This window comes from Anticarsia gemmatalis, chromosome 1, assembly GCF_050436995.1.
Source record: "Anticarsia gemmatalis isolate Benzon Research Colony breed Stoneville strain chromosome 1, ilAntGemm2 primary, whole genome shotgun sequence".
NCBI classification, from domain to species: domain Eukaryota; kingdom Metazoa; phylum Arthropoda; class Insecta; order Lepidoptera; family Erebidae; genus Anticarsia; species Anticarsia gemmatalis.
Window position 1 is genome coordinate 7,948,827 of NC_134745.1, and position 25,695 is coordinate 7,974,521.

The 25,695-nt window shown below is 35.6% G+C and overlaps 2 protein-coding genes across 14 annotated transcripts; one reads left to right on the forward strand and one right to left on the reverse strand.

The window, feature by feature from the left end:
- Positions 1-50: 50 nt before the first annotated feature.
- On the reverse strand, positions 51-19,371 carry LOC142974222 (sphingomyelin phosphodiesterase). Of its 8 annotated transcripts, none has more exons than XR_012959556.1 (13): positions 19,092-19,371; positions 5,379-5,473; positions 4,815-5,296; positions 4,494-4,725; positions 4,255-4,415; positions 3,857-4,029; positions 3,272-3,466; positions 2,594-2,847; positions 2,396-2,505; positions 2,077-2,261; positions 1,607-1,789; positions 632-738; positions 51-387 (listed from the first exon to the last, which is right to left on the reverse strand). XR_012959556.1 is itself a non-coding variant. In XM_076116447.1 (13 exons), the coding sequence occupies exons 2-12, from the start codon at positions 5,443-5,445 to the stop codon at positions 961-963; spliced, it is 2,070 nt and encodes a 689-aa protein (XP_075972562.1). In that variant the 5' UTR covers positions 5,446-5,473; positions 19,092-19,371; the 3' UTR covers positions 51-387; positions 916-960. The 8 variants fall into 8 exon arrangements, 7 of the variants coding, with proteins under 7 accessions (XP_075972562.1, XP_075972553.1, XP_075972540.1 ...); XM_076116447.1 differs by lacking the exon at positions 632-738 and adding an exon at positions 916-988; XM_076116438.1 differs by lacking the exon at positions 632-738 and adding an exon at positions 916-969 and having other exon boundaries at positions 1,598-1,789; positions 19,092-19,370.
- LOC142974266 (uncharacterized) lies at positions 11,350-25,261 on the forward strand. Of its 6 annotated transcripts, none has more exons than XM_076116471.1 (5): positions 11,356-11,603; positions 22,632-23,731; positions 23,853-24,053; positions 24,140-24,259; positions 24,913-25,261. In XM_076116471.1, exons 2-5 carry the CDS (start codon positions 22,696-22,698, stop codon positions 25,143-25,145), a joined length of 1,590 nt encoding a protein of 529 aa, XP_075972586.1. In that variant the 5' UTR covers positions 11,356-11,603; positions 22,632-22,695; the 3' UTR covers positions 25,146-25,261. The 6 variants fall into 6 exon arrangements, with proteins under 6 accessions (XP_075972615.1, XP_075972586.1, XP_075972594.1 ...); XM_076116479.1 differs by lacking the exon at positions 11,356-11,603 and adding an exon at positions 19,509-19,921; XM_076116509.1 differs by lacking the exon at positions 11,356-11,603 and adding an exon at positions 19,509-19,685 and having other exon boundaries at positions 23,468-23,731.
- Positions 25,262-25,695: the final 434 nt, after the last annotated feature.

The following is a 25,695-nucleotide window of genomic DNA, read 5'->3' on the forward strand; positions in this document are numbered from 1 at the left end:
TTCTTTATTATTTCATTCCTCGTACTTTTCCGGTAAAGAAAACAAAATAATAGTCCATACTTTTTATTATACAATTATTATTAATATTTACAAAAGTATTTTAATGATCAGTACAAAATATTATTTTAAAGTGGCTATTCTAAATAACCACCGAAATAGTTTGATCGCTTAGAAAATACAAGTATTTTCAATACAGGAAACAGCTTAAGGCACTTCAATTTATTCTAAGAAAATAAATACTTAAATCAAAGCGATCTTATTGCCATGACTAAGGCCGGTGGTGTAATAATTTGTGCACATTTTAATGTTGATTATCTTCAGCCGAGTCCCATCACGAACTTTGGTATTTGATACGCCACTTGAGGTAATTGCATTATCATGGACATCCTGAAATTGTAAATAATTATGATAAGTCGTCATTCATGTTACAGCCACTTCCTTCTCAGTATTTATTTTTATTTGTATTCGGTTCTCAGCATTGATAGACATGCGAGCGACTGGGTTTGCGGTTAACTGACGGACTAAAGAGATCTTGGAGACGCTAAGTCACTTGAGTCATAAGCGTGTACTACTCGTAAGTACTCGCATGTCTATCACTTCTTTATAAAAGAACCAAAACACATTTACAGACCTCTGAAACGTCAGAATTTTTCTTGACAAAAACCAAAAGGAAGCTAGAAGGTCGTTGATTAGAACATTCACTACTTTAATAAACGCAAGATCTTCAGAAGTCGCCAACTAATTGAAAAATAATATTTACAATTGAATTCAGGACAGTGCAACATATTGACTTGAATATAAAATTTGCAAATGATGACTCGGAGTAGCAAACTCTTCACCATAATAGTTTGTTAAGAAATCCATCACCTCTAGCTGTACAAAGAGCTCTACGGTATTACAGTGAGTTTTACTAACCTTAATATACTTGTGCAGGAAACTTAAGGCTACCATCACCACCAACTAGACTTGCTGAACAGAAGGAGTATCACTGCATAAGGAAATATTTACAAATAGGTCATTCAACTGTAAGCAGATCTGCCTTAACTACTAAAGAGCAGTCAAGATTAATACTACTTCGGTAAGTCCTGCAAAGACATTTTTGCGTATCTCGAGGGACTTGATTGAAATGCCACCAGGTAGGTTCATAGTGCTCGGAGCAAAATAAAAATTTGTTCAGCCGCTGAAGTAGGAAAACATTTACCATTGCAGTTACAAGGCGTATTTCAAGGCCTAGTTTTAGCTAAGCTCACTTTATTGTATGCAGGCGACTTAATATTAGAAGAAACTTCATGCTAATAGAATAGATTAGTGGCATCTTTAAGGGGTTATAGAATAAATTAGTCATTCATAATGCAGCTGAAGAAGAAATAAACAGATTAAAGCCCGTGCCACCAGTATCGGTTAACGTCGAATTATGACTCTTTTTTGCATCAAATAGACTATCCAGAAATGGTGAAACGGGCACTTAAAAAGCATAATTAAAATGTTAAGCCAGCTAAGTATGTACACGTTCACCCTGGCGGGTGTATCAGTAATGTGGTTTAAGCATTTGTACAAAGCGGTGGATGGATGAGGCGAGCGTGCCGTAGCGACTCACGAGACAGACAGGCCATTGTAGAGCCAGGCGCGCCAGGTCTGTGGGGCGGGTGAGGCACCGTCGATGCGTGCTTCGATGAGACCGCAGAGAGCGCGGCGGTCATGCGAGCGTCCTGACCGCGCGTCACACACCAGCCGCTTGCGACACTCCCCGTCACACGTGCCGCGCCGAGGACTGTTCTTCCAGTAGTGTCTGAAAAAACATTTATAATTACATTACCACATATTTTCGGAACCTTTTCTGTTTATTAATCTTTTATTCATCGGTACTTAAACAATGTGTCGTGGTATTTCTTTTTAGATAGTGTCTATTTACTGTCTACTCTACAACTCTTCTAGACACATTACGCCATAGGCGATCGGAGACATGTGAGCGTATAACGAGTTTGAATAGGACGTCCTATTGAAATGTAAATTTCGCGTAGAAAGCACCGTTTTAGAAAGTGCCTCCCTACCTGTAATCGAAAAACGGAATCTTACTTGTAATATAAATTGAAGACGTCCTCCTTGGTGGTCATGTCATCAATAAACTTGTCCCAGTCTTGCGGCCTCAACGCCGGCATTAAGTATGCAGATCGAGCTGAATACAACTTGTACCATATAGGGTAACCGAACAGATTGGCCTCCTTCAAATTCATAATCCAAGTCTCATGGTCAACCACTTGCTGGAATGAAAATGTTGGACTTTAAACATAATTACATTATATCGTTTATCATTTACACTATTTCTGTTCCTAATATTATAAACTAACTGCTCAGCACGTGAATTATAACAGGATTATGTCACAGTTCTACTTACTCGTGTCGTCGCTTCATGGTCACCATCAACATAGTAAATTCTATATCCCAGATTCAAATCGTAATACGGCGTAACGGAAGGTCCGACATAGGCGATACTTGTGGCTCTACCTATAAAGAGAATTCATTTAATCACTTCAGTGAAACGATATAGAAAGAAACTAGCTTCAAATTTAAAATAATGTCTCTTTTCACATACCAAGGTCGTCTGGATCATAAAACACTTCGAATTCGTCAAAATGAGTGTGTCCGAAAAATTGTGCCGTTATCGTGGCTTCATATCGATTAACAACAGCGTAGTAATTACGGCTCCAAACTTTCAAACAATCAGAATGGCCCGGCGGTATGTGTCCGATTATATGCACCTTCTCTCCACTGAACTCCGCTGACTGCAGTTCGTATATAAGCCATTGAAGTTCCGTTGCAGGATCTGTGCTGTTCATTAACAACCACCTGAAAAGAAGTAAAAATCAGCGTGTTAGTGCATTGATTCAATTGACATCGCCTTGCCTCAGGTACAGACACCGGGTAGTAATCGGATAGTGTCGTCTAAGCTTCTTAAACACGATTAACAAGACTGACACGGTACAAAGAATTGTTAGTATATTTTTGAAATCAATATCTTAGCTGAAATCTAGTTATAGGGTATTCACTTCTGACAGAATATCTAACACATAGTAACCAATTATTTACTTTCACTTTCTACTTATACTTAGTTTGACCTAATGGTTCTTATGCTAATTAGAGTTAAAACAACGTGAGATAGTTATGTGAAGCGGCTATGTTGAAGCTCAGAGTCGTAAAAATGTAGTTCTCCATATATGACTTTCTGGTAAGTATGGAATATAGTGAAAATACCAAAGCCATCTGAACTTACCAGTTCTTATTGTTGCAATAGTTCATGTTGAGTGATATGATGCGGAAGCCGGGTCTGACAAGCACGGAGTAGAAGGCGCCGCGACGCACCGTGTGGGAGACGCCTGCAGGCAGCCAGCGACGCCACTGCGCGTCCAGTTCGTCGTACAACCACGCTATGTTCAGCTCCGACGAAGATATGTAAGGCGGTGGGAAACTGCAAATTCAGAATATTTAGGTAAGTTTTTGAGACAAATACAAGCTATACTGTAGTTGTAGAGGTTGACAGAACACGAAGTTCAAAGTAATGTTATCGTGATAATATAAGAGAAATAAGCAATTGACGCGTTATTTTTGTAAGTTACTTTGATTATTCATAGAAAACATCCTACATAGTAAGTATCATTTAATAGTTAACATCCTTACATATAGTGAAACAGTAAACATTCCATAGCCAAATTATAACTTGGTAACTGCATAGCACTCATACCAAGTCACATTCACTACTAAAGGTACATAAGATCTAAAAATATATGCTCTTGAAAAGGTCTTTAATTAAGTTGGCCTCGAGCATTAACTGCAGCGACTAATTTGTCGTGTTTCATACCTGTTTACCGGAGAAGCTTCGTGGTTACCGAGAGCAGGGAAGATAGGGACACCCGGGAACATGTCGGACATCTGCGCGACTGTCTCTTGAAGTACCTTCAAGTTTTCTTCCTTTGTCTGATTCCATACGTCATGGGGTGGTAAATCTCCTGTCCATAAGATGTAATCGATGTCCTGAAAATACAAAAAGTATTTATGATTACTTATCAGAATACAGTGGTTCTTTAACAGTTTGGTCTATTCAAAGATAAATGTCTCGATGTAAGTATAAATCTACTACGTTCAGTCGACTACATAGTCAGATAAAGATTGGAGAAAATAATCTTATCTTAAAACTTAAGTTAACTAACACTCATACTAACGGTTTCAACTAAGTAAATATGTAAAGAAAATACATACAGTGTGTGTATCAGCTATGTGCTTCAACATGTGGTCGATAGTGCGTTTGGGAGTGTCACACTTGCGGTAGTCTCCCCAGCGGCCAGCGCCGCCTCCAGGCGTTAACGCTGGCCCACTTGATGCTCGACAACAGAGAGGTTCGTTGCATTCTGCATTAGCACCTGAAAATAACACAATAGTTAAATAGAAATCCAAATAGGTACTCTTCATAAACGTTTATTTGTTTTTTTTTGGCATACCTTCAGCGTAATAAGGATCGAAGTGTGTATCGGATATCTGCAATACTTTAAACGTAGGAGCTTTATCTACAGGGGCGTCGAGTACCCTGACAGCTGGCTTAGGAACTGGCGGGAATGCAACTTCCCACTCGTGGTACGGGTTGTAAACATCTCCACATGCGTCGCCAATCACAAAACTGCATATTTCGTCGGGGCCTATCGTAATACGCTTTAAAACGTAAACTACTTCACTCTGAAAGATAAAAGAGACAATTGAAGTCAAACATCTATAAAATGAAAGACGTGTTAAATTTTATATTGCTTAAAGCTTGTAATCCTTACCCCAAACAATCTTGTGATTCCTTCACAAACGCGAGCTGATTGAATTTTTAACGAAACACAGAATTGGTAGATCATTTTATTGATTTCGTCTTTGCTTTTGCCTAATCTAATGTAGTGTTGCAGTAGTCCTGCTCCAGCTTTGCAGGCAGTGCATGATACCTTGGACATAACAGAGTGCTCTACTTCGTAATAAACTTGTTTTAAATTTAGAAGCTTTAAAGCTTTTTCTACAAATACAGGTAAATTCGTACTCTTATCATTATCCCAGAGCAGTCGAGAATAATTTCGTTTTAATGCCGCCATATGGGCGATAAGTTCAGTCTCATTAGCAGAAGGCGGTAGCGTATGATTAAAGTTAGATGGTACGAAGAATGGTTCTTCGTTACGAGGCGAGTCTGTCCAATTCCAATCGTCTGTTGGTGGCATCCATTTTATCACGGGTCGATTGGTTCTTCCTGTTTGTTGCAGAAATATCGGGTTACCTGAAATTACAATTATTCGCATGAGTCAGGTATATTTTTTTATTAAAATTGTAATTACGTATATAGTTATTAATATTTTTACCTGATGTCATGATGGTGAGTGAAAGTGTAAACACGCACTGGAGAAGCCATCGTATCCTAATAATCATCACTGAGAGGTGTAGAAGAAGAAGGTATCTGAAAAAAGACAATAACTAACATTAATCAACAGCAGACACAAGCCTATATGCATAAATTAATTATATAGAACCAAATAGTCGGTCATCCTTAATACCTAATGGCAATTGACATTACAAAATCAGTCATCTGATTATTCGTTTGGCTCGCTTCGTGACCAATTTACCTAGTTCCATCCTTTGTAGACCTTCATGTACAGTTACTACGGTTAAGTACTAGTGTTGAAGTACAGCTCAATAGAACGCTGTCGTTTGACCAGTCACTTACTGCTCTACCGTAAATAGACATACTATCAATATTGTAAAGGAAAATATCGTTGTTATTTGAACTAAGCAACCATCATGAATAGTTTCGACAGTCTTAACCATATTCTATGGCTCTTTTGACACACAGTTATGTAATAAATTAATAAACTGGATCACGTTGCATTCGACGTTAACGTAATATAACGTAACTATACTAAAGTGAAGTGTGCAGGTACGGGATTCTTGTATGTTTATTGCTAACAATAATGTCTGTTTAATATTTTATTTTACTGGCCTGTACTCAACAGTGGGTAGAAATGGGTTAAATAAATAGATAGATTTTAATTCATTGTCAAAACTATTTCTTTGAATTAATTTACCGGGAATGAAAATGACAAGATATAAATTATGTGTACATTAATTCAATTGAAAAAAAAACTGTTTATAAACATGAAGTAAATATACAATAGTGAAATCCACTCGTTACCATTCTACATTATTATTACATTATTTCTTATTCCTATATTGATTTTGTCTTAATTACAATAATAATTATTATACTCGCACAAATTTATTAGGTTCGTAAAATATAAATAAATTTTTATTTCAATGAACCTATGTTCCTATTTTTTAATTTCCTGAATACATAAACGTTTATTTAAACCTCGAATAAATAATAATAGCGCTCTCTCGTGAATACCGAGTGATGTCCTCTGCGGTTATTATCCATAATTGTTTGGTGTTTATTCTAACGAGCCTATTAACTTAACTTTCGAATCAAAACACCGTCTAAATCACACGAAATATTTCTAAGTAATCAGAGAAAGTTTAATATCAACGTATTCATGTCCTACGCCTTGGCTTTTGTAAGTTTAAAATAAGTATCCGTAATCTGTAAAATCCGTGACTTTTATGACTACAGTGCCTTTATATGGAGCTTTAATTTTATATTGAGCACATGGATGACATAATTTAAAATATTCGAAAGGATTAAGCGGAGTTTTCGTTTTGGAAGTATTTATTAGTCAACATGGACATGGAGTTATCGAACGAATCTCACACTTACGTAATACTTTAATATTTTGTTTGTAACGAATTCAACTTTGAAGAAAGTTTCACTTTTAAAAAAAATCACAAAAAATTGCCAACTTTTACACTTCTCTCTTTCTTACTTCCTCCTGTTGTTTTATTATGTGTGTTAATCAAAAAGCTATACTATCACTAGCTGAAATTGTGTCCACAGACAGTTTGTGTTAAAAAGCCACGTGCACGGCGCAAGCAAATATCCTGTGACCCAGATTCTCAATCAAGTCTTTTAACTGCCGAATTGATTTTTGCTATATCTCCCCAGTTGGCGTTTTAATAAAATTAATGAGATTGAAGTGGGTTCAGATAACATTATGTTAGTTATACGACTATACACAATTTCTGCCACGCGTGATGTGTGAATGTTATGTGAGTCAGCGGATTTTACAGACGGCAGTAGTACACGGACGTGGAGGTCGGCACTTTCTCCGCGCTTCATTGACTTTGTTGGAAAGTGACGGTGGTAAGGCGCACGATGCGTTTGTTCACATATCATAACACGTCGGCAACAATGCAATTGCCTAATACATATTGTTATAGTAATCAGCCTCGGACATCTTAGCATGTATTACGCATTATGAACAGCCAGTTTAACTTTTACGAGCTCTACCATCGCGTCGGTGTAACGAACCTTTCTTTCGTTTTGCCTTTTACATATTTTTGATGTACACATTAAGGTCCGTCTGGTCTGGATTTAATATTCCTGCTATGTTAAAAGAAATGCACATGTTTGTGTTACAAACAATGGTTGTGAGCCTGTGGATATCACGATTACCATCGCTTCTGTGCACGCTAGGCGGACAACGACTTGAATGCATTCGTTGACATGCAATGCTAGCTGGTGACGAGATTGTTGTATATCGAGACTAAAAAATCCGTGTGAATCGTAGTTTGTCACACAAGTCGGATATTATGGAATTTCAATTGTCAAAGGTAAAATGGAAAGCAATTTATGGTAAAATTGTTTTGTCGATAATAATAGCGACATTAAAACTGGTCGATTTTAAACGGTTTTCGCAGGCAAAATTCAACTCGATTACAACAATGTCAATGTTTGTGTTTGATACTTGTAAACATGTAGAGTGACGGGCGGAAGCTACCTAGTTATAAATAAATTACTACAAATTACACTTCACGAGCAGTGTGACGTGGAAACGTTATTGATATCAACAATAGCCATCGGCTAATTATGTAGATAGGTACTACTTTTTGCTTTGGCTGCACACGATAGTAGGTAGATATAATAACACGTGCTGTTTATGAAAGCACATTGGGACAAGCCTCTCCAGATACTGCAGTAAATTTCTGAGATGTAAAATCAGTAAATGTATTTATTGATTACAAGCTTTTAGATTTTTTTATTGAGCACGTATAGTTATTTTGATTGAATTTTCTCAATTTACAACTGGAAAACTTGCGGCTTGGAATTAGGAATACAGTTAACAGAATAGAGAAATTATGTGTTTCTTTAACTTTATTAACGTAATTTTCTCCTGAGTGCTGCAAGTTTCACGACTCGTAACACGCAGATAATTTGTATGAAAGTCTAATCGTTAAAATTGAGTGTCTAATTTATTCGCCACTAGGCATAATAAATACCTAACAACAAAATGATAATATGACAACGTGTTTCTAAATGAAGTTACTCTAGAAATTAAGTATATTAATTAATTTATTATTCATATAATACCTACTTTGCTTTCTAAATACAAATGCTGAAATCAATTTCATTTTTAGAAGTTCGTATTACAAAATAGTTCGATAAGTAAGATTTCTCTCCGCAGATGGTACAGTCAAATCAAGGATTATTCATCCAGGCCACTTTCTTTCTACTTCCACCTGGCAGTAACGCAAGTTGTCTACTTTCACTGCAATAGCGTGCTCTCCCTATAAGGTCGTAATTTGGATATCCGTCGAGATTACCTAATCCCACATTGTCATACACTATACAGTCCTTTTGTTAGTCATGCTGCTTTATTCATGAAAGTCTTTAGCGCTTCTTATTTACAATATATTTTTTCCCATTTTAAGTTGAATGTACTGGAAGGAATGACACTTACTAATTACATAATAAGAGATGTTAGGCAAATAAGATCGTTATATTTACGAAACATTAACACGATGATTAGCTTAATATTTTATTGCATCATTGAAATTAGCTCACTGCGACTATTATGCATCTATTATTATAGAGTCCACATTTAAACATTGTAGAGTCCTATCAGTTTAGGAGAATGGGTGTTGTTTATTATCTGCATGCAAACAGCTTATGCAATTGATATGAACTATCGCTAATGGATAACTTATATAACTTAGTTCTTCGATAGTCACAGGGTTACACAACAAACACAGGACTATAAATATGAAACTTATAAGGACTACAGTGTGAAATGCAAGAAAGTTAATATTTTGGCTACTGTATTATCACTTTATTATAGCAGATAATTTAGTTGACGTGTCTTGAAATTTTCTACTCATTTCTTGTTTCTTATAGCAGTGAGATTACTCGTTTAGGCGTCTAAGGAGAACCTGTATGTTGCAATATCTACGGGGAAGTGAGAAGTGGGGAGGGATATCTACCGTCACTCCTGCACTGCGTGAACTTTGATGTCGCACCAGCCTCACTTGCGTAACGTCAGGCTTCCGTATTAATCGCACCTATCGATTACTGATTCAGTTATGCGTCGTTTGTGCTATCCTACTGTTCCGCAAGGTCTCTCGGAACTAGAGAAAATCGTATTAACTCTTGATTTTCACAGACGCTTACTTAAGTTACTTATCTTTTCGTACACAATAGGCCCAAGAAAATCACTCGTTTGTCATTCTTAGCAGCTTTGTCATATTATAAAAATGACGAGTATTTAATAGTTTCTTTGATAAGTACTAGGTGACAAATCGTAATTAATTTATACTTAACAGTTTTTGTGAAGCCTTCTAGGTGAACAGATATAATGGTCATGGCCGAAAACCTAGACGGGATCCACGTTGCCATTTATTTCTTACTAATGTTAAAATTTACTAGTGCCTTTTAAGAAGATAAACAAGTAAATCTGTGATCTTGCGTAAGTTGACAAGTTGACAAGCACGGTGGGTAAATATATGGACTTCGACTTGTGTATTGCACATCCCAAAGGCCTCGACAACAAGGTTATGAACTGCTCAACTGATTATTACCTACGAAATCGTGTTATAAAAGTGAGTAATTGTTTTGCCTAACGCTGGAAACAAAGAACACTTGTTATGTCTTAATATAACTACTTATTTCTTTCTGTTTGATAACAATTATCGGTATAATAAATTGTATTTAATTTCTTATCAATGAATCTAGAAAGAATCTTATCGAAGGTCGCATACAGTATTCGAAATTATGTAAAAAAATATTTCAGGTTAGTGGGTAAACAATCATGGTACATTTTTAATAATGCATGCGGGCTCTACAACTACGTATTACAACAATGAATTCTCTGCAATAACCCGCATTTTGATGTAATGCAATAAATTAATGTTATCGATATCATGAAAATATTGATTTCTAGCAGATATCCCTAACTTTTCTCTTCGATGATCGATCAATTTAACTGACATTATTCTAAAATTTATTTCACGTTAAGGTACTTCCCCTAAGTGACAGGCAGCATATCAAAAAGATAAAGTGACGAATTGCATTAAAAGCTCTATTATCATCTTTTCTTGTGAAATTAATGGAGGTTAACTAGTATATTTCGTTACGATGTGAAACCAGACATTATTTATTTTTGTTTGTTAAAACTCGCACTATGACGAAAAAACTATTTATTGGTAATTCACGATCAATATACTTGAGCTCTACTATTGAGATTAATACTACCTACAATATATTTCGAAAAACATGAAAAAGTCCTGAAGTACATAGGTACCTATTATGTAGGTACTTCATCTTTTTCATCTCAACTCGAAAACGTACAGTCGATTTAAAGTTGAATGACTTCGTGTTTCCAGTCTTATTTGTAATACTAAAACGCTTTTGTTTATTGTTAAACTTGCACTTTTTGCTTGTTGGAGAGCACTCGTTCTCACGTAAGTTCCTCCCGGCACCTATCCAGAATCCCTTTGTAAAAACTTTCGTTTGGTTCATCGAACTTACTTTCACCTATTGTGAGCACATGTTCTCTTCGGAATGCACTTCAATTATATTTGTTAGCACGTCCCACGTATTAGATATAATACCTATTGTATTTTATGTGTAAGGTATAAGTACGCCTCGCTAGAAATGGAAATTAGCTTTCGTTAAAATATACTCGTAAATACTCCTCGCTTCTGTAGAAGTTCAAACGTATAAACGCATGTTGACCATAATTTTAAAATTGAGAATTGTACAGGTAGGTATGTATTAGCAGGAAGTTCCTCTGTCGTGAAACAGTTAAGCAAAACAAACGTCTCTACTTTTATTGGCGAAATTCTCCTAATTCTTGGCACGCTTCGTTCGTGTCATGTTATTTTACTTTCATTCTTAAAATCGTTAAAGTGAGACAGTTGGAAATTCTTTACCGCTTTAGAACATAGTATATTAAGTAAATTAAGTGGAGTTTGATCGCTTGTTGGTAGAGGTTGAGGACGCGACGTGGTCACTGTTCGGATTCATCTCATTTGCCATTCAGTGGCCGTGTCGCGCTGCCCAAGCTATCTATAGTGAAGTATAAATAGTGTTAGTTGACGGCCTGGACGCCGGAAAACGTGTACACCGATCCAAACAATCGGATTAATATTCATGTCTCAGTGTAACACATAAATTAAATCCGAAGACCAGCGAACTTTTTAATGTGAGTAATACCTTCACGTGAAATTTCTCTCTACAATTCTAGTGACTAAGCATGTAAGTAACGGCAAAAACACGAGTTAGTTTAATATGCGAATACAAAAACACCGCTACCGCATTCATTCGTGCGAAATATAAACTCTACAAAAACCATGGCAACTCGGAAAAATATTTACATACCGATAACACACTATTTATTTCCAAAATTATATCAAACTATTTTATGATACTATAATTACATATTTCAATAGACATACCTACTCCGGTATGCAAGTCCTACTGGAGTTTGTTTAGTTTATTACGGTGAAGCACGAAGACAAAAATGAGTTAAGCTTAAGAAAAACAATTAATTACTTCTCAAAAATATTATTAAATTAAAAATAGCTATAACGAGTACACTCTGTTGTTTCGAATTGATAAATAACGCGATATAAGGCGCTTGCGTTAATAAGGCACTTATGAAAATCAGACGACAATTGACCCCAGCCTACGACGGCTCCGATAAAAAGGCTGACCTCTTGCTCGACTTGTGCGATTACGCAGACACTGTGTTTAAGTACAGTTTTTTTTCACATGACGTGACGTATAATTAATAATAATGTATATTTAACAATAGATAACGTTATATTGACCTTATTTTTCACTAATATAAATATTGTCTTGACATATTGACATCCATCTAGGTTCTAGAACAATTTATAGACACAGATACAGTAGCTGCGCTGTTATAATTACGAACAAGATAACAAAAAATAAAGGATAACTATATATTCAATTGTAATCAAACGAAATACGCACTTCATAATAGTTTCCTAGACAACTTTGTCGCAAAATTTAGGAAATGAGTATTTCTACCATAAGAACGATTACCACAGCTAAATATCTTCTTTTAAGTATATAGAAAAATAATTCAATACCATAACTGTAGTCTAATTCCTATGTAAAATTAAATGTACCGGAAAACTAACCTTAAACAAAGGGGGCAATGTAGAGCCGTTAAGAATTAGGCTAGTGTTACATATCGCGAGTGACGCGATGTGTTCTGCGTACATTATGCGATATTGCCATACGCTTCTTCCATTTATATTGTTGCTAGTAGAAACTACTATGCTCTACATGAAAGGAAAATAGAACATAAGACTCAATCTGTCCATAATAAAATAGGATTGCAGATTACCAAAACAATGTGTTGTGTTATAGTATGAACTTTAGGATTTAGAATATCAGTGAGGTTTATGCAGTCTATCAATACAGCTACTTTGTTTTCGAAGTAAGTATACGGAAGGATCAGTTATAATCGAGAATCTAGATAAATCGTGCATGCCAAGAGTCTGCATTAACTTAATGCAGACTATAGTAGGACTATAGTTGTAAACTTAACTCCAAAGAATTTTATATCATTTTAGTATATTAGTCAGTTGAAATTTTATGAATAGTATAACCAAACTAACTAAATAGTATAACAGCTTCGGTATTACTTTTCAGATATGTTATAACCAACAGACTCAAGTGAAGTTTGTTTATGTATAGTATTATGTGTGTTAAGTTGTCGAACTTAACGTAACCTACGCAATTTAATTAGTGGGGTAACGATATTCTAAGGGTAGACTGTAACCGACCGTTATGTGAAGAAATTATCGCATTACTCGTTCCTTTTTTAGGATTCTTCTTCAGTGAAAAATATGTATAGCGTTAAATTGAATAGATTGCTCTACAACACCGCTTTTCTTAGTATTACACCAAGACAGGTGCATTATTATATTACATCAAAGCAAATCCTAAAATTTCGTATGTAATGTCCTCAGTATAATTGACAATTATGTGTGTAATCATATTTCATTTGTGAATTTATTATTATACTTGTAATGTATTACTTTCTAAACGTCAGTCGATATTATCGATGTTAGTTACAGTCGACGTAACGACCATTCGGAAAATAACCACTTATTAACGTTCCTACTCTATATTTTTCCCTTCATGATAAATGCAACAAGAATGTAACCTATGGAGTATCTATACGGATGTGTTACTTCTAGTCCGTGAACGATAATATTCCATGAATTGACAAAGAACAGTCTATTGTTGCCCTTCATACGAGTTCATTCTAGTTTTATTTTGAACTTCCCTACAATTCATAATAAGTTCAGTGTTAGTTTATAAATAATATTTATTGCTTTTACTCGATAACGACTGGCGCTTAATAATAGACTTATCGTTATTCTAACGTTGTTAATCATTTATGGTGACGCAGATGACAGATTGTCGTGATACAGTATGACTTGGTAAGAATAGTGTATGTAATGGATAAAATGGACAGCATTTATGCGCAGTAGTTTGCACCTTTAATTACTACTTTTAGGCTAGTCTAGTACTGTCTAATGAGTCTGAATAAGCATGTTTGTACATCTGCGCAGTCGAGCTATCTACATCTATACTAATATTATAAAACTGAAGAGTTTGTTTGTTTGTTTGAACGCGCTAATCTCAACTACCGGTCCGATTTGAAAAAATCTTTCAGTGTTAGATAGTCCATTTATTCACTCCACAAAAGGAGCAGAGTACAAGTGAAAAATGTTGCAAAAATAGGGAAGATTTTGACCCTCTTATGCGACGCAAGCGAAGTTGCAAGGGTCAGCTAGTCTAGCTATAAAAAATTTCGCGATATATACCTATGTATTTAAGGACTCTTTGAATAAATGCGGAAAGTGATATAAACAAATAACGTTTAATGTAGAGTCAGATTAGCAATAATTTATAGAGCAATCAAAAGCATTTTTTGTAATATGCTAGACTAATAAAAGATCAAAAGAAAACTATACCGAGCGTTTCTCTGAAGCACTACGCGAAGTAAATTAATATTTTCTAATTTACTAACTCTTTGCCAAATGACTATCAATGTCGTAATGAGAGCGTAAACTATAACACTTTATTATTAAAAGGCCGCTTAATATAGCTACAAATCGATTAGATCGTTAGAATAAGCATTTTGTTTTATTTACACGATTATCAGATTGTTTTATGATATAATCAGTGTCACGCAGGTTACGCAGAATTATAAATGGTTGAGTTGGACTGTTTTTTCAATAAATTGAATTTCAATCTTCGTATGAATTGTTTTCCTGTGTGACTTTGCGTATTCATTTCTAGCCAGCCAGTAAATAAAAGCTTTAAACCTTTTTTGTTGTTGTTGATAAAGTATGTTTTCCTGGTTACATGGTCTATAGATAGAATAGTAAAATATAGTCGTTTTGTTTTTATCGAGCAAGCTAAATAACACGATAATGAAGATACTTGAAATATTATTGCAATTTATACCAAGTTATACGAGAAGGTAGAACATACCATGTTTCATATTTAACGTCATAACGCCGACTGGCCACTATACTTAATTAAACACAGTGTTCATCATTAAAATGAGAAGCTCTATCAAACTAACAATTGCATGCGGAAATAATTGGATCTAAGTAGTACAATTGTAACATTTTCACGAAGACCAATAAGGAACAACTTAATTATACAGACAATAATTACCAACAGTAAATCATAACCCTTTATAAAGTTAGTAGGCTCATCCTACACAAGGATTGTATTGCGTGCCAATCGTTGATAATAACCTACAAACCCGTTAAACAAACACGATACCAAAGGTACGTCGTATCACGCGATTCTAACATCTATAAGGTCCTTTACATTGATATTGCGTAGAAAATGTACCTACAGGAAACAATGATAAACTGAATAGAAGAATTAGTTCCTTGTCTCCGTCAAGTGGACGCTTTGTTCGATAGAACCTTTGTTTAACACAAGGACTCTTTTGTGGAACTGCTAAGTTATTTAAAACACGGACTACTATTTGGATGTTAAGGTTCCGTATTTGGAGCATCTCCAATAAACTGGGTCGGACTGTCCATTTGTGCGTCACCATTCATTGGTCCATTACATCAGAAATTGCTACACAAAATCTCAACGCAATTGGCTCCCTACAAAACTCTATTCAGTTGGTAATATTTTGTTTTGTTGATCTGAGTTGTTGTTGTATGGACCTAAGGATACCACTCATTCTTCATCAGTTTACAATTTATGTCAACAGATGAGTATTATGCCCGTATGTTTAAAACGGGGGATCTTTGCTCAGCAGTGGGACAACACAATAGGCTAACAAAAAAACTTGAAATAACTCTTTATGCATATTCTCTTACGAATGTTATTTGTTATAGGTACTTTTCCTACTTATCGTCTACACAGAATACCGATATGCATAATATTAATTGACCTCTACCTTCAATACGTACTACCGCAGGATTTATTCCAACTTCTGTGGTTCTTACGGTAGTGTCAATACATACTGGTATTTCCAGATAACGATAAACATAAAGACTGGTCGCTGGCCTTCTATCTTCTTGGTTATTTTAACGTTTTGAATGACAATCAGCGGCTTGCGTTTCATTGTAAATCTTATTCAATATTGTTAATGCCAAAGTTTAGATGTTATGTTGACTGTTTTTTACTCAATCGCACCAAGACTACTTTAACCTGGACAAGCACATATTTTTTTGCCAGTGGGAAGCTCTTCATACGAACTAACTCGCTGGCAGAAACCAGTAGACTATAAAGGCTGATCATAATGAGACATTTCGAACTTTTGACACGACACCTTTAAATTGCCACGTTTCATCATGATTTCGTGACACCTACCGCATTCAATGCTACGCATACGAGTGTTCTTATTACGGCTTGAGCCAAGGCGAAGTAGCTTTCGCTATATGACATAACTGCATGTAAACAACAGATTTGTCCATCTTAAGAAGGAACTTGCAGTTGACATAATAACCTTTATTAACTAATCGATCACTCGCGTAGTCACAGCGAAAGTATTTTCTACGATGACAAACGCCTAAAGCTATATTTCGTAAGCGGAATTCCCGCAGTTAACAATAAATAAATACTTACAATTACTCAAATCCAATTACGACGGAAATAATACAATAGACATATAGAAGCTAACGCGCTTACGACGTAGAGTCGTATTGGTGCAATATTTATTTTTGATAAAAATATGTGGGACATAATTATTTGGTTTTCCTGTTTATTCCAACAGTAAATTCAACTTGCTATTATTTTAACCATACACATTATAATCAAACAATTACTGCTTCACCGTTTGCACAGTTTCCCTCACAGATTTAGAGGGGCTAAGGTCATACGCAGTTAGACGTTATTAAAATATACGCGGGTCACCAGGTTGTTAACATCATGCGGGTGTAAGCATAATTATATTAATACTTAAGTACAGTATAGTATGAATTAGCCATAATTTTACTGTGTAGTAGCCAATCTCTTCGTGGTATTTTAAACAGCAAAAATTTTTGGAAGCAGGATTTTTTAATGGTATCCGTGATAGTCGGGTCACATTTTGACCAATGCAACGTTTGCTTACTCAACTGAATAACAATAACAAAAAATATATCATGAAATTGTGGCATTATTTATATTCTATACTGGTATGTAGGTACATATCAAACGTTCTATATCGCTTTGCAATTCCAAGCACATCGAAAATCGCCGTTAACCTCCTTTGGCCTGCCAGAAAGAAAGTAGTCGCAACCTCTACTTCGATGACATGATTCATGATTCGCCAAAACATTAAACTTTAAGTTGTTTTTGATTAACCATTCAATAAATCGAAACCAATTGCGTAACATCATGTTTTGCTCTTACTTTACGTAGAGCTTGAGAGAATTCACCTAATAAATAAATAAAGTAAAACAGTTATTGACTTACTACTTTCAATTACTACGATATTTATACGTCATCATGTCACAAATAATATTTAAAGAAACAATTTTACATAGCTGATAGATTCTTTATAAATTATGTTAAAATATTTCGTCGTTTACATTTCAACTTAAACGTCTATTTAACGCTACACTTACACTAAAGACCGAGATTAAGTTGTTTAACGTTCAGTAGGAGTAAGATTCTTTATGCAAATATAGTAGAGAATATTGCGTGTCAATATATCAACATTATTACGATCATCGCAGTCTTGTTCTGTTTAATTATAAACGTAGCTTGTTCGCTAGTTTGTGTGAGTGTTGCTGATATAATATCGTAAACATTGTTTGCTTGGGAAAGTCAAGCTGTAACCAATCACTTCACATCACCAGCTGAGCCACATTCTATTACGCTGAAGTAACTGGATTCACTGCAGCATCACCATTTGCAAACAAAGTACACATAATTGAGTACGAACGTGACTGTGAGAAACGTTGGGAATCTTTATACACAAATGGATTTCACTTTTTTCGATACTAAACCAAGATAAATAGTTGCCGCATAAAAACTTTAGGTTTTACCAATTACTATTGCCTGCGCTCTCTCCTGCGGTATTTTAATATGATACAAAAAACATTTTCGTGGTGAACAGAGAAATGACGTAAAACAAATATGACATTACTTTTGTATTAGATATGTCTTTAATGTTTTGAAAACAAGACGCTTGTTAGTATACTTTTATGTGGTTTCAGAGACATAACAAATGCCTACTATAGCATTAGTTGTGTCGTTAGTCATAACTCCAAATAAAGTCAACATTATTTCAAGGAAAACCATATTATAATTCATCAACGAATAATCGCATATTTACCAATTAGTGTTCTAGTTAAAATTCCCATTTACGTACATATTTGTTTCTAACTCTGCCTTCTTATAAGTACTTAAAAACAGAGGAGCTATGTAGGCGAAAAATAAAATAACGGTAGATAAATCCTTTGGACTTTACAATATCGTTTTGACCTGGTACCATTCCTAAAGAAGTCGAGCGTGCAACTTAAAATTGGATTTTAATAAACGCGACAACGCGACAGCGTGATAGTGATTGTCCCTGTTCTTATAAAAACGTAGTGTTTTGCCGGGTGCATAAAAATATGTAACCAACACAAAACTCGTATATAGAAGTGCTGAAGTTAATAGAAAAATGGCAATATTATTTGATGAAAAAGAATCTCAGCAGTATATGTTCTTGTTTATATTACAAAAACTTTGATGTAATAGAGCTCAATGAGCGAATTGTGTGTATCTGACTAACCTTTATGTCTATTTTGTAAAGAATGCAAATATTACAAACAAAACATTACACAGAAAACTTGAGAAAAGTTCCAAACTAGGTAAATATAACCGTTCTGAACGCTATAAATTAGATCAGTAGCAAAAATCGTAACCAATAAGCGGACAAAATAACAGTTTGCTACTTGGTAACTCGATGTCGTTTCGGTGAGAAGTGGGACATCTGACTTTCTGACCTACACACCGTATTCTCAATACTTGAATTAGGTAGTGGGTAATTTGTCAAATCAAATAAACCAGGAATTGCAGTAACCTTCCAAGATCTAACGGTGTACGCAACTAGTCGCAGTACCACTTGTGAAAGTTAACTAGAACTTAGTAAATAATTAGAGATTATATTACAGTACTCATCTAGTGTCAAACTCACCTTAACTGAAAGAAGTGGTCAGTCCCTCACATGAAGTCTGTCCAAAGGCGAAGCGAATGCGTGCGGATCAGTGAGCGAACAACATTTCACTCGTTTTCGTGTTGAACAAATAAAAACGTCGCATTCACATACTAATTAATTTTCGAGAGAAACTGCGCGACGTACGGTATAACGCGCATACGGATAGCTGTGTGACAGAACACTGAGGTGTGTGTCGGAGCCGCAGCACGTCCGAGCGAACGAGGCGAGGAGGTGGGCGAGTGACCACAACCGCACGCGGCGCGCGCAGTGAGAGTTGTGCCTTCCTCCAGTTGCGTATTGTACCCACCACACCGAGCATCGAAGGCCGCGGCTGCATCCGCGAGATGCTGCACATTGCACATGCACTTGTGTCGCGCCACCTCGGTGTTTGTGGGACCGCGACGCGGCGACTGCAGAGGCAACAACATTTGTCGCAGCCGGACGCGCGCCACTCACACACGACAATTTCAGCAACGCGGCAACATCCGCATAAAAATACTGTACCAATCATTGTGGACTCATGCTGCATGATATGTCTGCAATTGACCGGTCAATGATCGGCGGCAATGACAAGTGTATGTTATCATTGTTTTTATTTGGCCAAACATGCAATATAAACACGTGATAATTGTTATAATGACTATGTTATTGTGAGTCACCTAAGAAGTGTTGATATCCCTAATCCATACCAATTCATATGCCCTCGATGAATTTGGTTTAAAGTATATCAACAACGCATTACTTTACTTTCAAACAAAGTCAATGCCTTAACTTAAGAAGCCCGGCTTATCCTATAGAAATGTCAATGTGTAAGTATAGAATGTTAATGTTGATAAACAAATATTTTCATAAGCTCATAAAAACATACATCTATTATAGAGTCGCAGAGGATTAACTGCCTGATCAATAGCAGAATCATCTTTACTTTTACCTTGAACTTCCATTAAACATGAGACGAAGACTAGTTAGATATTCCGAAAGCCTGAAGCATTAATCCTCATTAACATACATATCTCATTACACCTAAAAGCTCTACTCGAAGCTTTTCTTACGTTGTATTGCTGAAATAATTTATGCTACGTTATAAACACGCAAATTCTGAACCCTGAAGTGAAGATTTATGGTTCCGCTTGGTACTTAGTTATTATTCCACATAAAAATGCGATGTAGGCTGTATTTGGTTATTCGTAGGTAACTTTATTTGCATTTTCATGAATACATTCAGCCTCACATTAGGCTCTGCGTTTTATTAATTTAAATTTAATTATACAGAATTTTATAACGGCGGACCCAATGTCAAAGTATCTCCCAGTCTATCTTGGGGTGATATAAATATATCTCATGAGAAATATTTCATGATTAGAGAGCTTTTCAAATTACCTGAAGTAAATCTATATTAGTGTTTAAATTGATGACCTTGCTTTAATTTTCACGTAATCGTTCAATATCAGAGTAACTATAGTAGTGACCGTGAACTTGAACCACTTCGAAATTGTCACAGAAAAATAATGTTTATGATTTCTTTTGGCACCGATGCCAAAATAAAAGTACATTCAGTAAACAACCGAGACTATTGGCAAAGTTATCTAGCGTCAAATCGCAGTGGACATTTAGATGCCGTCGATCTTGGAGAAATTGTATGGGGGTTAGGTAACCACCACACTACCTAGGTTAATACATTATTGTAGAGACACTAAGACATTATACGACCTGCCCTTGCAGACTTAACGGACCGTTGAATTATTGACAGTTTGATAGAACAGATGTTCATTTAGTTGCAAGCATACCACGTGTCACTCTTGAGCGAGCACGGACCTTGGCCACTGGTACACCATACGGAACCAACCCTGTTATTTCATCCCTTTCTACCGTGGGTATGATCGTATGTTTAATCCCTTTCGCACACTGGTACGGTATACGGGGTGCTGGTGTTGGTGTAAGGCTGTTAGACGTTGTCAGCGGCAACGGTAGTCCGATACAAGGCACGCGGCTGCATAGCGACCTGACGTGTTCAATAACTTCCACTTGACAATATATTTAATTTATTATTATGTACTGAAAGTGTTATAACGGATACAGTGAATTTAAACACGACATGTGAGTAATGATAATTTTTTTACCACTTTTTTCGGTGCACTTAATTACATGATTTATGATGTATGTGTTTGGACAGCTTCTATACTCCTACGTAGAGAAAATATATTTTCGACCTATGATTGTGCTTGACCTAACATTTATACCTTTATTATTAAATTGATTGCTATTATGCTCCACAATAAGTCGTTTAACATGTCTCAATTACGTGATACCTATTTTTTTTACCTCCACTTAATTGACAATTCCTTTTTAATAACTCATCTATTTCTGTAGTGAATTTTACAATATATTATATTTACAAGTCTATAACTGTATCTATATTAAATATGAAATATTCGTTACCGCGCCACTTCGTGTTATATTCATTATGTCATCTAGAACGAAAGAGCGCGTGGTTCGTTGATATTTCATTCAAAGCAAATAAAAGTAAAACGTATTTATAGATAGATAGAGAGTCATTGAGATGGGTCAGTGTGTACTGTGTACTGAGGTTAACATTTCAAACGTATTTGGACATTTAAAAATAAAGTTTGTTTTCGTTAATAGATTTTACTTACGTCGACTTTCTATATTTAATTTAAGCCTGTATTTTTAATTAATAGAGCATAACCATTTTTAAAACTCATTTTAAATATAATTATGTTACTTCCTTTTTAATAAACTAGTTCAACCTTAATGCATCATTACTTAATGAATTCACGCGCAAATCAGCTTGATCCTGGTTTGTCCGTGGTTTATCTATTTTAAACGATTAAATTATAGATTGCCAGTTCTATTTTTTGCCTTAAATCTTTAAACCAGTTGATATTAAAAAGTTACATTTATTGTTTCTGCACGTCGGCTTAACGCTATTGTAATTGCTTTATGGAACATTGATCAACAAATGGCAAAGTTTACAAGAACCAGTATGTAACTGTAAGCGATATCGTTCTCACACTTCAGTAACCCGGATTATATTACTATTTAATTATACGCCATGCACTTTCCCCTTTACACACTTTATTTAAGTCCACCTTGCAGGCTTGAACGTTATCCGTTATCATGTTTCTTTTGCACACCTGTTAGTGAAATTTGGAAAGTGATCGACATGACATTTACAATGCGCCGTGTGTATTAGGTTCAATACTGAAAAAGAGTGGTTTATAGTTTGTCAGTATGTTTTTTAATTTGCAACTAAGTAACTAATAGACAGCAAATCCTGATTGTATAAAAAATACTGCGAACCTTCATCCAACCAAAATAACGCAAGAGGTTTTATGAAATCAATTATTTTTTCCTAGTTAAGTTGTAAATGCTGAGATATGAAGAAGTACCAGGCAGTCCCATGATGTGATTTATACAACCAAAAAATATTTCAAATTACTTTTTCCCACGCATACTGTTTTCGGCTACGATATAAATAAACTTTTACTTTTGTTTCAGGTATAGAAACATTTGTACTGGTGATGCTTATCTGTGATGTCCAACAAATACGTCACAAGACATAATGACACTATCAGGGAGTTTCGATGACCCCTTAACTACGACTGATGTCCTTGATAGTTCTGTTAACTTAAATTCCTTATATTGTTCCCATCTTTGGACTAATAGTAAATTACGTAATGGAATAGTAAATGCACAATGTAGAGACAGAAATATGATAACATACTGTTACACCTGTAAAGGCAAAATAAGAAAGTATGAAGTCAAATCACCAAGAAGCTTCGCTCCTCGTAATCATTCCACCCCTAGCAAAGAAACCACAATAGAAACAGAGGAACCGCCTGAGAATGAACTACAAGAATATCCTATTGAAATAAACACGAGTAGAGAGGTTTGTCCTTACAATAACAGTGTTCCTAGAGATCCAGAGTCCACGAACGTGGAGAGTAACCTTCGCATTCCTTCCATATCACAACAGATAGATTCCAGTTTCAGGCAAAAATATATTTCTTATGAAATGGAATCTAATAATATTAGGCGACAGAGACTGAGTAAAAGCATGAGAGGTTTTGGATGTATAGTTAATTTTGCTACGACTGATAGTCCTGTAAAAAAGAGAACTCAAATACAAGCATGCTCAATAAGTGTAATGATTGTAGCAATAGTAATCATAAGCTTTATTTTGGTCAATTTTACTAATCCTAATTTTAAAGGTTTGACCGACAAAACTAGTACAACTGTAGTGCCAACTAAAACTGTAGACTTCAATGAAACAGCGTCAGCCATTACTAATGTATATTCAGATCTGCCGTCAATAAAGGAGATCAATGTTACAGAAGAATATTTTACTACAACCGAGTCAAGCGATGTTATCACTGAGAGTTCATCGTCAACCAATGTCATTGCTAAGATTCGTAAAAATATAAGAACATATCCAAAGGCTTCAAATAAGAATGAACACAGTGCAATACATAAAGATATAAATAACAGAGATTTATCACAACGATTTTGCTCGTGCCAAAATAATGAAATCTGTATGTTAGATGAGAACAGTGGGACATCTGTATGTAGAAAACCAATAGATGATGACGATCCGACAGGTAAGGAACTGTAAATAAATAATTTATCCCGAGAACAGCAGGCATGTGCTCTCCCAGCTGAAAATACCTATACATCCTAAATGGTCGTCTAACAAAACCGTCATATTTTCTTGTTGTTCAGGTTGTGGGGGGCTGTGTGCTCTAGAGACTGAAGCGTGTCAGCTTGTGGATAAAGCGCGAGGGGTCCGCGTATGTCGTTTGCTGACACTTGTAACCTGCTCACCCGAAGAGTGGCGTTGTCGTAACGGTTTGTGCGTACCGGCAGCTGCCCGATGTGACGGTGCCATCCAGTGCTATGACCGTTCAGATGAAATGTATTGTGGTAAGGTGTCTTAGGTAGATATACACACATTAACTAGTCCACTAATTACATTTCATCAAGTTCTTCATTATTTAATTTGTTTCCAGATTGTGATCTAACAAAACAATTTCGATGTGGTCATTCTATATCTTGTTTCTCCCACACGAAACTGTGTGATGGGATTATTGATTGCTGGGACGGGTACGATGAAGTCAATTGTACTAATGGTAAGTTCATTAAACTATTAAAAACATTGATGCTATAAATCCGTTAATAAAAATCTGTAAAGCTATAAATAGGAATACAAAATTCTTATATGCGTATCTAATTAATTCAGCAATGAAACGCACATCGAAAAACTTCAGCAACAGTGATTCGCACCAATTAACACAAACCTTTTTGTATCTATTAAAAGCGTAAAATAAACACATCAGTTCATTGAATATTCTTCTGTCCCCTAACTACAGACACAGGTACAAATCGAATCTGATTAAGTGTCTGTTCCTCACTTTTTTAGGTACTTACGATAGCCCAGCATACATTTTTTTGTAAAGCAGGTGTGATCTATTTGGTCTTAGCATTGGCCGAATAAGTCCGCGAAAACCTTAATAATGTATATCGTAGTTTAGAATCCACAATTCTAGGCTCGTCTTACACCCATCTCAGGAACCTCTAGTCTCTACCAACGCTAGAAGATTACTTTATTTTAATTTTTTAAATGGATGCCGCCAGTCCTTAATAAAATTAATCACTACACATTGGTTCATGTGTACACAAATATGAATGTCATTGTATCATACGTTATTACAGTTCCGATACTCTTTTTAGTTTTACCCCTTAACCAGACAGAACTTAACGCTTTGCTTTTGTTTATTTGTAGAATGCCCAGACGAGCAATTTACCTGCAACAACGGTCAATGCATTGTCGCTTCAAGATTTTGTGACGGGCTAGCGGACTGTGCGGACAGTAGTGACGAGCCAGACGGATGCGGAGGTAATTGCGGGGCACACGAGATACGATGTAGGAACCAACGCTGTGTATCGCGCTCTGTTCGCTGCGATGGCCAAGATAACTGCGGCGATGCCAGCGACGAGTTACATTGTACTAAATAACATCATCATTATTAATATTATTTATAAATTAGTTAATCCAGTTTTGAAGTGAACCCGTCAATTAAGTTTGAATGTAAGAGTGTAAGTCAAATTATTTGCCAGACCTTAAACGAATTGAATAAAGACATTTTTGTAAATATTGTTTGTTCTTAAACCCTTTAACACCGACTATGCAAGTAAAGCATTCAAGTGAGTATCTAGTTGGAGACTCGAGTATTGGAAATGGGTTTAAGTAGGTAATGCAATTGATGATATGGAATTTCAGATCCATGATCCCTCACTTCTGATGATACTATATCTCGTGGTTACAAAGAGTTAAGATTGGTACGAGTTAATAGTCACCCAAAGTCACTACTGTACTGTGTGACCAAGAACACTTAGGTACCTATTTTACGTCTGAAGGTACACCACTCTCATAAATATTTATTTCCTGCTTACTGCATTTGCTTCTACTAGATTTAGCGTAAGTTTTTTTTTTTATTAATTTTCCATTTCCAGTATTTTTTTAAATTCACTATTTAGTCAAACTAAAAGTCTTTGGTAACACATA